This window comes from Biomphalaria glabrata, chromosome 6 (genome assembly GCF_947242115.1).
Source record: "Biomphalaria glabrata chromosome 6, xgBioGlab47.1, whole genome shotgun sequence".
Taxonomy (NCBI): Eukaryota; Metazoa; Mollusca; class Gastropoda; family Planorbidae; genus Biomphalaria; species Biomphalaria glabrata.
Genome location: NC_074716.1, coordinates 36,585,178 through 36,599,314, shown reverse-complemented (window position 1 = coordinate 36,599,314; position 14,137 = coordinate 36,585,178). Strand labels below are relative to the sequence as shown.

The window sequence follows — 14,137 nt, the reverse complement described above, 5'->3', positions numbered from 1 at the left end:
TCACCTCTCTCATTATTTTACAAAAAGAAAAGGTATAAAAATAGACAAAACGGGGTTTATTCATACAAAACATATTAAATAGACCAAATATTAGTGAAAAATTAAACTCACTGCTTCGGTATGAATGGGATGGACTGCAAAAAGTAAGGCTGATGCAAAACTGGTAGCTTCAGACATGAACATTAAACAAACCCTGTACATAAAATGACAAATAATGACAATAAATCTTTTTTTAAAGTTAAAGCAAACAATAACTTACCCATATTTATAAGTAATATTTATAATGTGTTTGCGTTTTGTGGTCTTTTATTAATTTGATTATCACATAACCTTAATAATAAGAAGAACAGAATGCTATATTTCAGAACAAAATAAAAGATTTTTTCTATAAGTTAACGGAAAATGACACCATCGCTATATTGATTCTAAAAACACAGAGCACTCAATTACACAGCTTTCGTCTGATCCAGTCCATTAGAAATTGGAGCTGAATAGATACATGAAATTTAAAAAAATACCAGATAAGGAATTCACAGTCAGTCTGGACTTTCTGGTTTTAATATTTTGGTATTAATAAATGTAATTTTTACTTTTAACAATTCACTGTTGATCCATATATAGGTAGATTTGATTTATGAAATTGTGAACATATAATATTTACAAAAGATTTTTACTAAATTATTAAATTTTCACTACCTTTGCTATTTTAACTGTGAATATACCTTGTTTTTAATAACTTTACTAAATAAAATTAAGATCTTGTGGTATGAAGGGAGAGTAGCCTTATATATATAATATATAGCAAAAAGTAAGGCATATGTATAAATGTACGTATGTGTGTCCCGAATAGAAATCAAAACCGTTTGACCGAATCTTGATAAAATCATGGCATGAATGTTTTTTGGGTACTAACTGAAACAGTAACGTATATAAAGTAGCCCTAAATTCTCCAAAAAAAAAAAACGTTGCCAGACTCTATAAAAGTATCACTAATTCATGAGTCTTGGTCATATAGAATGTTTACATGAGACAAGACCGAAAGCATCTTGATTTAATTTTAAGGAATACACTTTCAAAGATAGTTTTTTACTGTGACTAATGAAAATACAAAGTATAGTCCATCGATTTCATTATTTAATAAAGTTAACCTTCAAAGTTTTTCAAAAGCATTTTTACATAAATTTTTTCTTAATATCTGCGAATTTAGACGTCCCGGTGTACTTTATAACCCAAACATCGCGCACTTCTTTCAATAGACAAGACCGAAAGGCTACGCATGCGCAGAACTTAAAATCTCTCGAAGCCTACATAATTCAAGTCTAAGACGATATATCTACTCTTCTTTTTTTTACTTTAGCACATAAACATATAAAATATGGTCTATTCATTTCATTATTTAATAAAACTAACCTTCAAATTTGTGTTTCAAAAACATTTTTACACAAAGTTACAAAGACAGTTTGTGTGGAAACATACGCTCAAAATCGGCCCCCGAAGTGGTCCACCCAGTCAGGTAAAAAGGAAGTTTCAATAATTTCAGAAAGAATATCAGAATGAAATTCTATCAAAGGCAAATGCCAGGGAAGAATGAAGAAAGAAGGTGTGGTGCCCAACGGTCCTGCAGACCAAGGGATAGTTGAAATTAAATGTGACATTGATGTGAACCTGGCCTAACTTATAATGATTATCTAATTGTTTTAATTGTTTTGTAAAGGGTCAATCTCTTATTCAAAGCCTCAAGAAAAAACAAACATTTCCGTAAAAAAACAACAACATTCCTTTAGTTATGAGTTCCATAGCAGTGGCGCTGCTCCCCAGTTCACACGATAATATGAAAAACAACTTATCGATTTTTTTTAAAATTATGTGCCACTTATATATATATATTAGGGGTGCACCGGATAGTCGCTCCGGCTCCGGCTTCTGCCGAATATCCGGCGTTTTTTACTATCCGGTGCTATTCGGCTCCGGTCGGATATCACTACCGGATAGTAAACCGGATAGTAAAAAATACACCTATTTAATATGCATAAAGTGGACCTCGTTCCATTAATGTCTGTTGTAGAATGTATTAATGTTTATATTAAAACAAAATAATGTGCTTAAAAATAGAGCCTTTATGAATATGCACCAAACATCGTTTATTATAAAGACAAGGCGTGTTAATAACTTAATATAAATAGAAATGAAACTTTACATCATAAATGCGCTTTACATACAGAGCAGAAATGGCTGGCACTTTTTTTTTTCAATTTGTCTTGACCTTTGAGTAGGTTAGTTAACATGTTAAAATGCTACATTCCTTGACTACGTCATGCTGACCAGACGTCTGTCTAGCTGTGCGAGTATATCTCCAGAGGTAGAGATGAACAACTCCCACCCCTTTTATTTGTTTTGTCCATCACATTGAGTTTTTTTTATAGGTAGGCGACCACAAGTTAAATACGATGGACGTAGGTTTAATGTCAGCGTATTGACACTCTCTAGAGGTCACACCTTTCGAGGGAACTGAGTTTGTTTACTTAGTAGTTAATCTTTATTAGGGGGGCTGGACTACAAGAGCCACACCTCTAATTAACTAGGCATATTTCCAGATGAACAACTCCCTCCCCCTTTTATTTGTTTTGTTCATCACAATGAATTCATTGATTGACAGTTGACCCCAAGTCAGATACGATGGACGTAAGCACTCTCTAGAGGTCACACGAGGGAACTATGTTTGTTTACTTAGTCGTTAATCTTAATTGGGGGGGGGGGGTGGACTGGACTTCAAGCCAAACATCTACACGGGTATCCGGACAAAGAGTTTGCTTATTTGGAGAAAAATCTTAATCACGTGGTTGGGCTAGAGGCCACACCTTTTCAAGTGTGCCGAGTTATTTGAACATAAATCTCTATTAGTAAGCTGGACTAAAGATCAAACGCATCTAAACGAGTGACCTTTAGCTACACAGAACACAAACCGCGAGATTATATAGCCCAGTAAGCCAGTAACTAATTATTTTGTAGAAGACACGACCAGGGCTATCTTGAAATGGAGAGCTAAACACCCCCTACTCTTTATTTTATTTCTTTGGTCCTTGACACCCAATTTATTGATAGACATTGGCCATTTTTAAGCCAGAATGAAAAATCACAACGTGCTAACAAAGGATATTACACTGTCAATAAATATTACTGTTAAATAGTTTTTCTAACGTGTTAACTTGAATATTACTCCTGCAGTTAAGTGTCTTGATTTGATAACAATATTCTTAATATTTAGTGACAGTCAATTAACTCCTTGTTATTACTAATTTTTTTTTTTACTTAAGACGCGTACTTAGCCACTGTGTATATGGCTAGGACGACTTTTACACACCTGACATCCATAGGCTTACTATCGTTCCCTTTTGTAACAGTTACTGAAACCATGAATAAAATAATTAATAAGTAATAATTAAGGAAGATGTTTCCTACATACGTTCTTTGCATTTAATGTTTCTTACGTACGTTCTTTGCACAATAAAATAAAACAAAGATGTGCATGTTTGCGTGTGTGTATTTTTTTGCCTTGTATTAAAACCTTTAGAAAGAAAGCTAATTTCATTGTTTAATTCTTTTGACTTAATAAATAACGGAAAACCTTACAGTAAATTTTAAAATCGCAAAGGATAAATTGAATATAATACCGCCGTTAGATCTAGCAAACAAAGAAACAATATGCTGGAGCGTAAAAAAACAAAAACAACCCTTGACCTCTAACTAGTGGACGGGTATAATTTATCTATACGCTTGACTGACCATGCCAATGTGTTATCTTTTTTGACTGACACCCAACTCTATTGCGTGCGTATGCTCAAGGAAAAAAACAATGCTTGATGGTTAACACAAACAACTATACACACTACACTAGGACTACATGTGTAGGCTCATTAGGTATATCTGACCAAGTTGATGGTCTGGAATTCATGAACACACACAACCGAGCACTATACAAGGCAGATTGTACTTTACTTATGAGATTTACATTAGTAACTAGTTAAATATATACTAACATTATTTACATTGACCTTCCTACACACATCCTTTACAGTTGGTGGCATCGTACATACACACAGACACACTCATGCTATACAGATTTTTAGAAATACTCTTAAGTTTGAATAAATCAATCAGTAACAGAGTTTAAAACAATAAGGTATATAAAAGGAAAAAAAACAACAACCAATATAGGTATGTTATTTAACAGTTTCTTAAAATGTTCAGCAATACAAGATATTTACAAGACACTTAGGTATCCGGCTCCGGCCCCGGCCGAATATCAAATTTTACTATCCGGTCATATCCGGCTCCGGTCGGATATCAAAAAGTACTATCCGGTGCACCCCTAATATATATATATATATATATATATATATATATATATATATATATGCATAGCCAGGATATTTTTAGGAAGGGTTTTCGGGAGGGGGGTTTCCCCCTCCGTTTTTTTTTTGGTGAGAGGGGGGTATATTAGTGTGTATGTGTGTACATAATTAATCTTATAACATTCTGACCCTTCATTCTTTTGAAAGTTTATTGTACCCTAGAATAGGTTCTTCCTGGTGTTAGTAAAAAAAACTGTAAACACCCCGCCCTTGCCAGCAAGGGGGTTTGGGGTAGTGCTGAGAGCTTCCCCGTTGGGCTCCGCCCCGCCTCCAGGCAGTATTTAAAAAAATGGATATTCTGAGGTATCTACAGTGTATTATACTGATATTAATTTTTTTTTGTTCAAATACCTAATCTGCTTTTCTTACTTACTTAGGACCTAGATCCTCCCATGTCGTTCGGCGCATAGGGCAGAAAGCTGTCTCCACAAAAAAAAATGTCACTGGTAATGTCTGAAGCCTCTTCTCGCCAGGAGTCCACTGCTCTGAGGTCCTACATGAAAGTGTGGCGCCCTGTAATACGAGGACGTCCTTGTTTGCGATTTTGTTTTTCGTAATGACCTCCATGTCATCGCATCTCTAGGTATGCGTATTTCATTTTGTCGGAAAACATGTCCAGCAAACCTCATGCGACACTCTGTCACAACCTCACTAAGTGGTTGACTCCCAGTTCAACATAGGATTTCCTTGATTGAGACCCGATCTCTATAACTGTCTCCTAAGATCCTTCTTATCTATCTTTGTTGAGCCACTAGCTTTTTCAATTTCGGCAGATGACTATTCACTGAATTTAGTAATGGAGCCCAGCCACTGGTAGAAATTTGTAACCTTTCTTGACTACGTTCTTAGAATCTGGTGTCTGTAGTTTGCTTAAGATTTTAACTAAATTATTAAAAATAAGGTCAATTCATAACTAAAATGATATGGCAATCTGAGCATTAACAAGATTACAAAGAGAGTTTGTGTTACACAAACTCAGAGGCGGCCCCCGTCGAAGTCGGATCCCTGTCGGATCTGCATATTCGCAAATAATATTCAAGAGGTGATTTAATTTTGATGGTCAAAAGTAATAATGTTTCAAAGATTCAATTGCCGTTAATTTAAATTTAAATTAAATAAAAAATATTAGATTAGTTTTAGTATATTAAAACATTACAATATTGATCAAAACGTTTGGAAATGAAAATCTACACTTTTTTTTACACTTTAAGTTTAGAAATTGAAATTCTACATCTTAATCTAGTCTATTTTAGTCTATACTAGATCTAGAAATTCTAGATCTAGACTCTAAAATAATTTTAATTAGAATATAAATCCAGATCTAGATATACTGTAATAAAAATCTAGATCTAGTTTAAAAAATCTAGATTAGATCTAAATCAAGATATCATTCCTTTCTTAAACGCGAGTCACATAACGAGGCTTAACAAACATTACTATATCGAGTTCTTTTTTCATTTCATTTGAAGAATTAATTCCATATAACGTCAGAGGGAAAAAAAAAACACTACGTCACACGGCCTAGCTAGACTAAAAATCGCCTTCATCAATACGAGCCATTTATCGAGTGTTCATAGACTTTGGTGCACCGAGTGCGTTCTTTAAGCATTTCATTTAAAGAATTCATTCCATATGACGTCAAAGAAAAAAAACACTACGTCACACGGCCTAGCTAGACTAAAAATCACCTTCATCAATACGAGACATTTATCGAGTGTTCATAGACATTGGTGCACCGAGTGCGTTCTTTTAGCATTTCATTTAAAGAATTCATTCCATATGACGTCAAAGGAAAAAAAAACACTACGTCACACGGCCTAGCTAGAATAAAAATCGCCTTCATCATTACGAGCCATTTATCGAGTGTTCATGACATTGGTGCACCGAGGGCGTTCTTTTAGCATTTCTTTTAAAGAATTCATTCCACATGACGTCAAAGAAAAAAAAACACTACGTCACACGGCCTAGCTAGACTAAAAATCACCTTCATCAATACGAGACATTTATCGAGTGTTCATAGACATTGGTGCACCGAGTGCGTTCTTTTAGCATTTCATTTAAAGAATTCATTCCATATGACGTCAAAGGAAAAAAAAACACTACGTCACACGGCCTAGCTAGAATAAAAATCGCCTTCATCATTACGAGCCATTTATCGAGTGTTCATAGACATTGGTGCACCGAGGGCGTTCTTTTAGCATTTCTTTTAAAGAATTCATTCCACATGACGTCAAAGAAAAAAAAAAACACTACGTCACACGGCCTAGCTAGACTAAAAATCACCTTCATCAATACGAGACATTTATCGAGTGTTCATAGACATTGGTGCACCGAGTGCGTTCTTTTAGCATTTCATTTAAAGAATTCATTCCATATGACGTCAAAGGAAAAAAAAACACTACGTCACACGGCCTAGCTAGAATAAAAATCGCCTTCATCATTACGAGCCATTTATCGAGTGTTCATAGACATTGGTGCACCGAGGGCGTTCTTTTAGCATTTCTTTTAAAGAATTCATTCCACATGACGTCAAAGAAAAAAAAAACACTACGTCACACGGCCTAGCTAGACTAAAAATCACCTTCATCAATACGAGACATTTATCGAGTGTTCATAGACATTGGTGCACCGAGTGCGTTCTTTTAGCATTTCATTTAAAGAATTCATTCCATATGACGTCAAAGGAAAAAAAACACTACGTCACACGGCCTAGCTAGACTAAAAATCACCTTCATCAATACGAGCCATTTATCGAGTGTTCATAGACATTGCTGCACCGAGTGCGTTCTTTTACCATTTCATTTAAAGAATTCATTCCATATGACGTCAAAGGAAAAAAAAACACTACGTCACATGGCTTAGTTAGACTTAAATATGTTTTCATTAATACGAGCAATTTTTCGAGGGTTAGTAGACATTGGTGCACCAAGTGCGTTCTTTTAACATTACATTTAAAGAGTCCATTCATATGACGTCAAAGAAAAAAAATTCCATTACCTCACAATAGGCTAGTACCGGTACCATAAAAAAATGTCTTTATTTACACGAGATATTTAACGAGGGTTCATAGACATTGGTGCACTGAGTTCTAATAGAATTTATTTAAAAAGGATCAAAGCCGCAAATGGGGTTTGTTTTTTGCCAATGATTTTGCCAGCAGCATTTAGGATTCTATAAAGTTTATTCCTATTTTTAGCGGCCCCCGTAAGGGGAAAAAGCCGCTATTAGGTTTGTGCAAAATGTCCGTCTGTCTGTCTGTCCGTCTGTCACACTCAGATCTCGAAAACTAGAAGAGATATAAAAATATTATTTCATCATTAAATGCGGCTTGAAAAGTTTAGGTGCAACGGCTACTTTTGGTTTTCTAAAAGCAAACCGTTTAATTTATAAAATTAATTATGCAAGCGATTTTTTCATAAAAATACACCAATTCTAAAACAATTACGTAAATGTAAGGGAGGCAATGTTACAATATGTTAACAAAGATGGACAATTTTTGTGTATTTTCAGTATCACTAAGTCAAATATATTTTAAAAATGTACAGGAAATGTTTACAACAAATATAAATAATAGTTAAAGATGTTTTTTTCTGGTCAACTACCTGCTAAAATTAAAAGAAAACATTTCTGTTTGTTTATAAAGGCTAATAATGCATTTTGTATGTAAATATCACGCACATTTTTTTAATGGACTTTTTATGCAGCGATTTTCGTGCAGTAGCGTAAAGTCGCTACATTATCAGGTGCTAAACCAATTCCTTAAACTTTAAAAAAAAATCAGATTTTATTTATTTTTTGTTTAGTGCCCCCATCCGAATAAAAGAAGATTATTTTTGTGCGTTTTGTCTGTTGGTCGGTCTGTCCGTCACGATTAGATTTAAAAAACTAGAACTCTAAAAGCTATTGAAAATCTGATTTACCCTTTAATGTTCCTCCCGTATCATCTCAATAGTTTTAAGTATCTAAAAATTGATTGTTCCGGATTTTTTTGTGCAAAACTAATCAACCCCAACAAATGTTTGTTTGCTCTTCTAATTTATATTACAATATCAGGTGACCGAGCCTCGCTCGGATGAATAATTTGTGAAGGAAGGATATATACCCGAAGTAATTTTGGGAATATTGTTGTAATTACGAAAATGAACGATCGGGTAAAGACTCAATCCAAAGAGTTGCTTTTTCGTTCTGTCAGTTCTCAATGTAATTGTACATGGCGATTTGAATAGAAAGTCCCCCCAACAGTAGGCCTATAGAAAACCACAGCTCACGTCTTAACGTTTTACATTGCTTCTTTCGCGTAAAACTATTGGGCTATTGTTGTAATTACGAAAATGAACGATCAGATAAAGACTACTAATCTGAAGAGTTGCTTTAGTGTTCTGTTAGTTCTAAATGTAATTGCACATGGCGATTAAATATAAAGTCTCTTAAGTCCTCCTATAGTCTAGACCAACCACATCTCACATCCGTCTTATAGTTTTACAATCCATCTTATGCGTAAAACTATTGTAGGCCTACTATTATTGGCTTGGAAGAAAGTCTTTGCAGTGTTACTTCTCAGATGGTAACGTTCAGACATTTAATTATGGAATTAGTATATATTCATTATGGCTTTAGTACGAAACATCAAGTGACGCAAATCTCTACGTTATAGGGTAAAACAGGCACTTTGTGACAAAGTAAAATGGCAAATTTTTTCTTAATAGACTTAAATCATTGCATTAGTTTTCTAAAGAAACGTTTCCGTGGGGCACCTCTGTTACGCCGAAAAATATGTTCGTCCCCCATACGGGATACGTACCCTGCCCAGCCTGACTGTCGGACTATAAGAAGTTCATACCGGCTTTTGTCATCCATCCATCCATCCCAGTGGTGCTACAGCCCGTGGAGGGATATGGCCTGCTTTTACAGATCTCTCCATTCAGATCTCTCCTGGGCCTTCCGTCAACACGCCCTAACTCCAAGCTTTTTACCGAGGTTTATAATTAAATCAAAAGAGGCTGCAGCGTACGCAAACTCGTTGACCGCTAGATGGATATCATGTTTAGTGTGAGCAAGTAAGGCGCAGAGAAGCTGTGTTATGACCATTTCCTTTGTTTTGGTACAGGACAGTAGACACCGAAGCATGAACACATGGTAATAACTCACCAGCAAAATAATAATAAGGCTTGTCTTCGAGTCCGAAAATCAATGAGGATTGCAGCTGTGACCTACATATTTTGCCACAGACAGGGCAAGCATAACCATTGTCCGCGGTGATCGATTAAGATTTTCTTTTAGCGTCTGCGTCTGTCATCGGCAGCAGATTTTAGTTTGGTCTCAAATGTGTATCCGCGTCCTTTGTATAGATGGAATTCTTTAAGTCCGACAGTTACGCAGGACAGAGCAGTATCCTGTATGGGAGACGAATCTCAGACGAACGTATGCCAAAGGCAGTCTTTTTTGGTGAGCTAAAAAGTGGTCGACGTAACACCGTAACGCTTAAAAGACCAGTTTAGGCGCCAACTTGCCTTAGCTGACATAGAAGATAGCACAGAACGAGACAGCTGGAGGTCACCAGCAAAATAAACAACAATGTAAAAGGTATCTACACCACTCTACGCAATTAAAGAGTAAACAATTTATTAAGCACTTAAAACACAATAACTAATCATACATCGGCACATTTAATTTCATTACTTTTCTTTCATAGTTCTATAATAAATCAATCCACAATAAGATGGTGCGCAAATGTTTAATTGGGTCTAATGGTTCTTTAAAACTCGTTCTTGTTTGCAAAGAAATATTTTAGTGTACTGCGATAAGCCTAGTGACGTAAGCAGCGTTTTTCCCGTTTACGTCATGGAAAATTTTCATTCATAAAACATTCTAGCCAAAATTAATTTTTCGATAATGAGGCATTTTCAAACCGATATAACGGTCCACCTCGAGTTTTCCCGATGTGGCCAATGAGTTGAGAATTTTTTTCTCACTAATATGCACATACCTTGAAATTTTAAAGAAAATTCGTTAGAGCCGTTTTTGAAATAAAATTTATAAATATATAAATATATATACATACATACATACATACAAGAATTGCTCGCTTAAGAGTATAGGATTGACAACATAAAACTTAATAGATAGATGATATTTTGTTCAAATTTTCCTTCTCACGCTTCTTTATAACTGTTTTTCTTAGAGGGGGGCTCTGGCGGATTTTTTTAAAGAAAAAATTCGAAAAGGGGGCGGTAGACTAAAAAAAGGTTGAAGACCACTGCTCTAGATTCTACCGACGACTGCCTTTTCACATTAACTCTCTGGTTTATATAGAGTCCTAATCGCGCCTCCAAATTGCAAAAACACTGCTAGTACCTTCTGTAACAACACGTGAGGATACGTCACATCCTCTCTTTGTTTATACGCGTAGATTCAAGAGAACACTCGCTGCTGTGTCATCTCGCCGGGGTCACACGTTGACCTCTACCTGTCACTGTTCATTTGTAACACTATGTATATATTTACAATTACTCTGCCCAATCTCAAATCAAATTTTAGTAGTCAACCCCACCTCATGGATAAAGCCCAGTAGGTGGCAGAGGCTATACTCTTAGCTTGTTGTAGGTCTCAGCCTCCCACCGATCCTATCACTCTCAGTAGGTGGCAGAGGCTATACTCTGTCTCAGGTCCGAGCAGGGAATTTGGGTTCCTGACACCGCTTGATTTAGGGCTCTCTTTGCTTCTTTGTCTGCCATTTTATTTCCCTCTATGCCTACATGGGAGGGGACCCAGATGAAGGTGACATCCCTATGGTCAGATGTTTTTTTGTCTAAAAGCTTTAGGCTTTTATGAACCAATGGAATGTCAGTATTCATCCGCCACAAAGCTTGATATATTTGATATTTTGGGTTTTTGGCTTATCTGACAATTTAGACAAGTGATGTCCAAACTACGGCCCGCGGGCCAGATCCGGCCCGCGCCTTGGTTCTGACAGGCCCGCCAAAACATGAGCACAAAATGTAGAAAATAAAAATAATATTAAAAAAAAAAGGTTGAAAAATTTATTTTCTCTATGTTAGGACTCTCACGTTTTCTTTGATGTATTTCATACTAATCTTTGTCTTGTTAGTTATTCATGTAATTTGTTTTCTATAAGAACACAAGTTAGTTTTTTTGGCGACAAGAATTGACAGTTATTTTAAAGTTTTGGACGATGCCGCGGCTGCCTTGAGCTAGCTGTGTCCTTGACAACTCATGTGTGTATCACAGCGCATCTTTTCTGTATCATTTTGGTTCGAGTACTTTTGACATCAACATGATAGGTAACATGTAACATTTGTACGTTAATGTCGAAGAAAAGATAATTGGATGTTGAAACTTTCCAGGACAAGTAGACAAAGATTTTTTATTAAATCTAAATTAACAAGACAACATGTTTGATTTGTACAGAAAGTGTGGCTGTTTTAAAGAACATAACATAAAAAGGCATTCTATAACAAACCATTACAAAAATATGGAGGCACTGTCGGCTTGAGCCGCTATGAAAAGAGTCGCTAAGTTACGTCTAGTGTTGAGCGAGTGACGAAAATATTTACCAAGAAAATGGGTTGGCTGTAATGGAGGCTACAGAGTTGATCACAATTTAAGAAGACAAATGAAGCATTAAAAAGTGCTTGCTAGCAGAGATGGAATAAAATCGGCCTGAAAAAAAAATTGAAGCTCTGCCGCCTTTCTGGCATGACTATTGCAAAACGAGTGGATGATGTTGGTGAAAAGCTCCATTCAAAACTAAATGACAGAGCAGCAGATTGTGAAATCATTACTATTGGAGCAGATTGACTTTCAAAACCAGACTTCTCTGCTTGAGAAATTTCAAGCAATACAGACAATAGATTTATATGCCCTGTTGTCTACATTAACCTTGCACATTTCAGAAAACAATGTTTACAAGCACTTAATTAAGTAGAAAAAAAACTTTTTCAGTTACAAGACTCCTGAAACCCTTGCTACGTAATTGACTTATGGGTGTAAGTAGATCTACTGCATCCACGATATTGTGATAAAATATTTAAAATGGTTTAGTCTCTATTTCATTTTTCTGTGTCTTTTCATTAATGTGGCCCGCGACACGAGTGTCGGTAATTAAAATGGTCCGCAGCCTGTATACGGTTGGGCATCACAGAATTTAGACCATGTCGCACCCATAATCACTCAAGGGTCACTCTCCCTTCATATCTCAAGAGCTAAATTTTTTTTCAGCCAAGCCACCAAAAACATGGTTCGTTCAGTTAAAATAATAAAAATAAAAAATATGTATTAATTCAATAAAAATATGTTGTAAATATTATATATATTTACAATTTCTCCGCCCCATCACAAATCAAACCCCCGCAGACAACCCCACCTCCCTGACAAAGCCCAGTACCTTCCCAGGGTCGACACTATCGAATAGTGTTTTTAAGTTGTGCGCTCTAAAAAATGTTCCCCTAATATCCTGGTATCTGCGACAATCAATGAGGATATGTTCCACGGTGAGTCGAGTGTCACAGTACTCACAAAGTGGGGGCCCCTTTCTATTCAGCACAAAGGAGTGCGTGATGTAGGTGTGGCCAATCCCAAGTCTGGACATGGTCGTGGTCAGACCCTTTGATGTGGCCTGCCACCTGACATCCGCCACGATCTGTCGAAGTTTGTTGTGGATCTCAGCCTCCCACCGATCCTGCCACTCTGTCTCAGGTCCGAGCAGGGAATTTGGGTTCCTGGCGCAACTTGATTTAGGGCTCTCTTTGCTTCTCTGTCTGCCATTTCATTTCTCTCTATGCCTACATATTATTTGGTCTAAAAGCTTTTATGTATCAATAGAATGTCAGTCTTCATCCGCCCCAAAGCTTGCAATGCAGATTTTGGAGTCGGAGCATATTAGAATTTTTTTCCTGCTTTTACGGCCATGAGTGCAAGTTAGATTGCATGCAACTCGGCCGTAAAGACATACATACATCGGGGAGCATACATCGGGGAGTCTACGGGAGATTTTGTTCCGAAAGAAACAGGCACATGCGACCTTTCCATCCATTTTTGATCCATCAATGTAAATGGTGACACAATCTCCGAGGTGGACTTGTAGTGCGTTTGGGTCTGTATTTTCTTTTTTTTAAATTAAGAAGGGATCAATTTGTTTTAGGTTTATTCATCAACCAAGGAGGGTTCTGTGGAATTTCTATTTTAGAGATTTGGTCGATGGATTCTCTCATTCGAAGGCCCAACGGCTGTATGACGTTAGGCATTCTATTGTATAGTTCTACGTCTGTAGGGTTAAATATGGAGTGGAAAGCCAGCTTCATGGGGTTGGATTTTAGCTTGGCTATATACTGCATTACATTCTGATGTCCATGGGGAGTTCTCCAGCCTCCACGTGTAGACTTGGGATTGGAGATGTACGAGACGCGCTGAGACAGAGCCGCAGCGCAACTTTTTGTATGACCTCCAGATTTTTTAGGTACGATTTCCTAGCTGCTTCATATATTATGGATACCAGGATTTTTTTCGACCCCCCCCCCCCGGGGCCAGTATATGTGTGCGTGTGTGTGTGATTAATCTTTATTACATTCTGAGCCTTCATTCTTTCGGAAGACGTTTATTGTACCCTAGAATAGGTTCTTCCTGGAGCTAGTGGAAAAATTGTAGACTCCCCGCTCTTGCCAGCAAGGAGGTATGGGGGAGCGCTTCGATCTTCGACCAGCACTATT

At 36.7% G+C, this 14,137-nt stretch overlaps 1 protein-coding gene across 4 annotated transcripts in view; it reads right to left on the bottom strand.

Annotated features, from left to right (window-relative positions):
- Positions 1-14,137, bottom strand: part of LOC106060865 (protein O-mannosyl-transferase TMTC3-like) — a 162,037-nt gene that overhangs the window by 99,520 nt on the left and 48,380 nt on the right. For all 4 annotated transcript variants that reach the window (XM_056033756.1, XM_056033754.1, XM_056033753.1 and 1 more), the window contains exon 4: positions 112-193. In XM_056033756.1, coding sequence (XP_055889731.1) covers positions 112-193 — 82 coding nt within the window. The remainder of the gene's footprint in view (positions 1-111; positions 194-14,137) is intronic.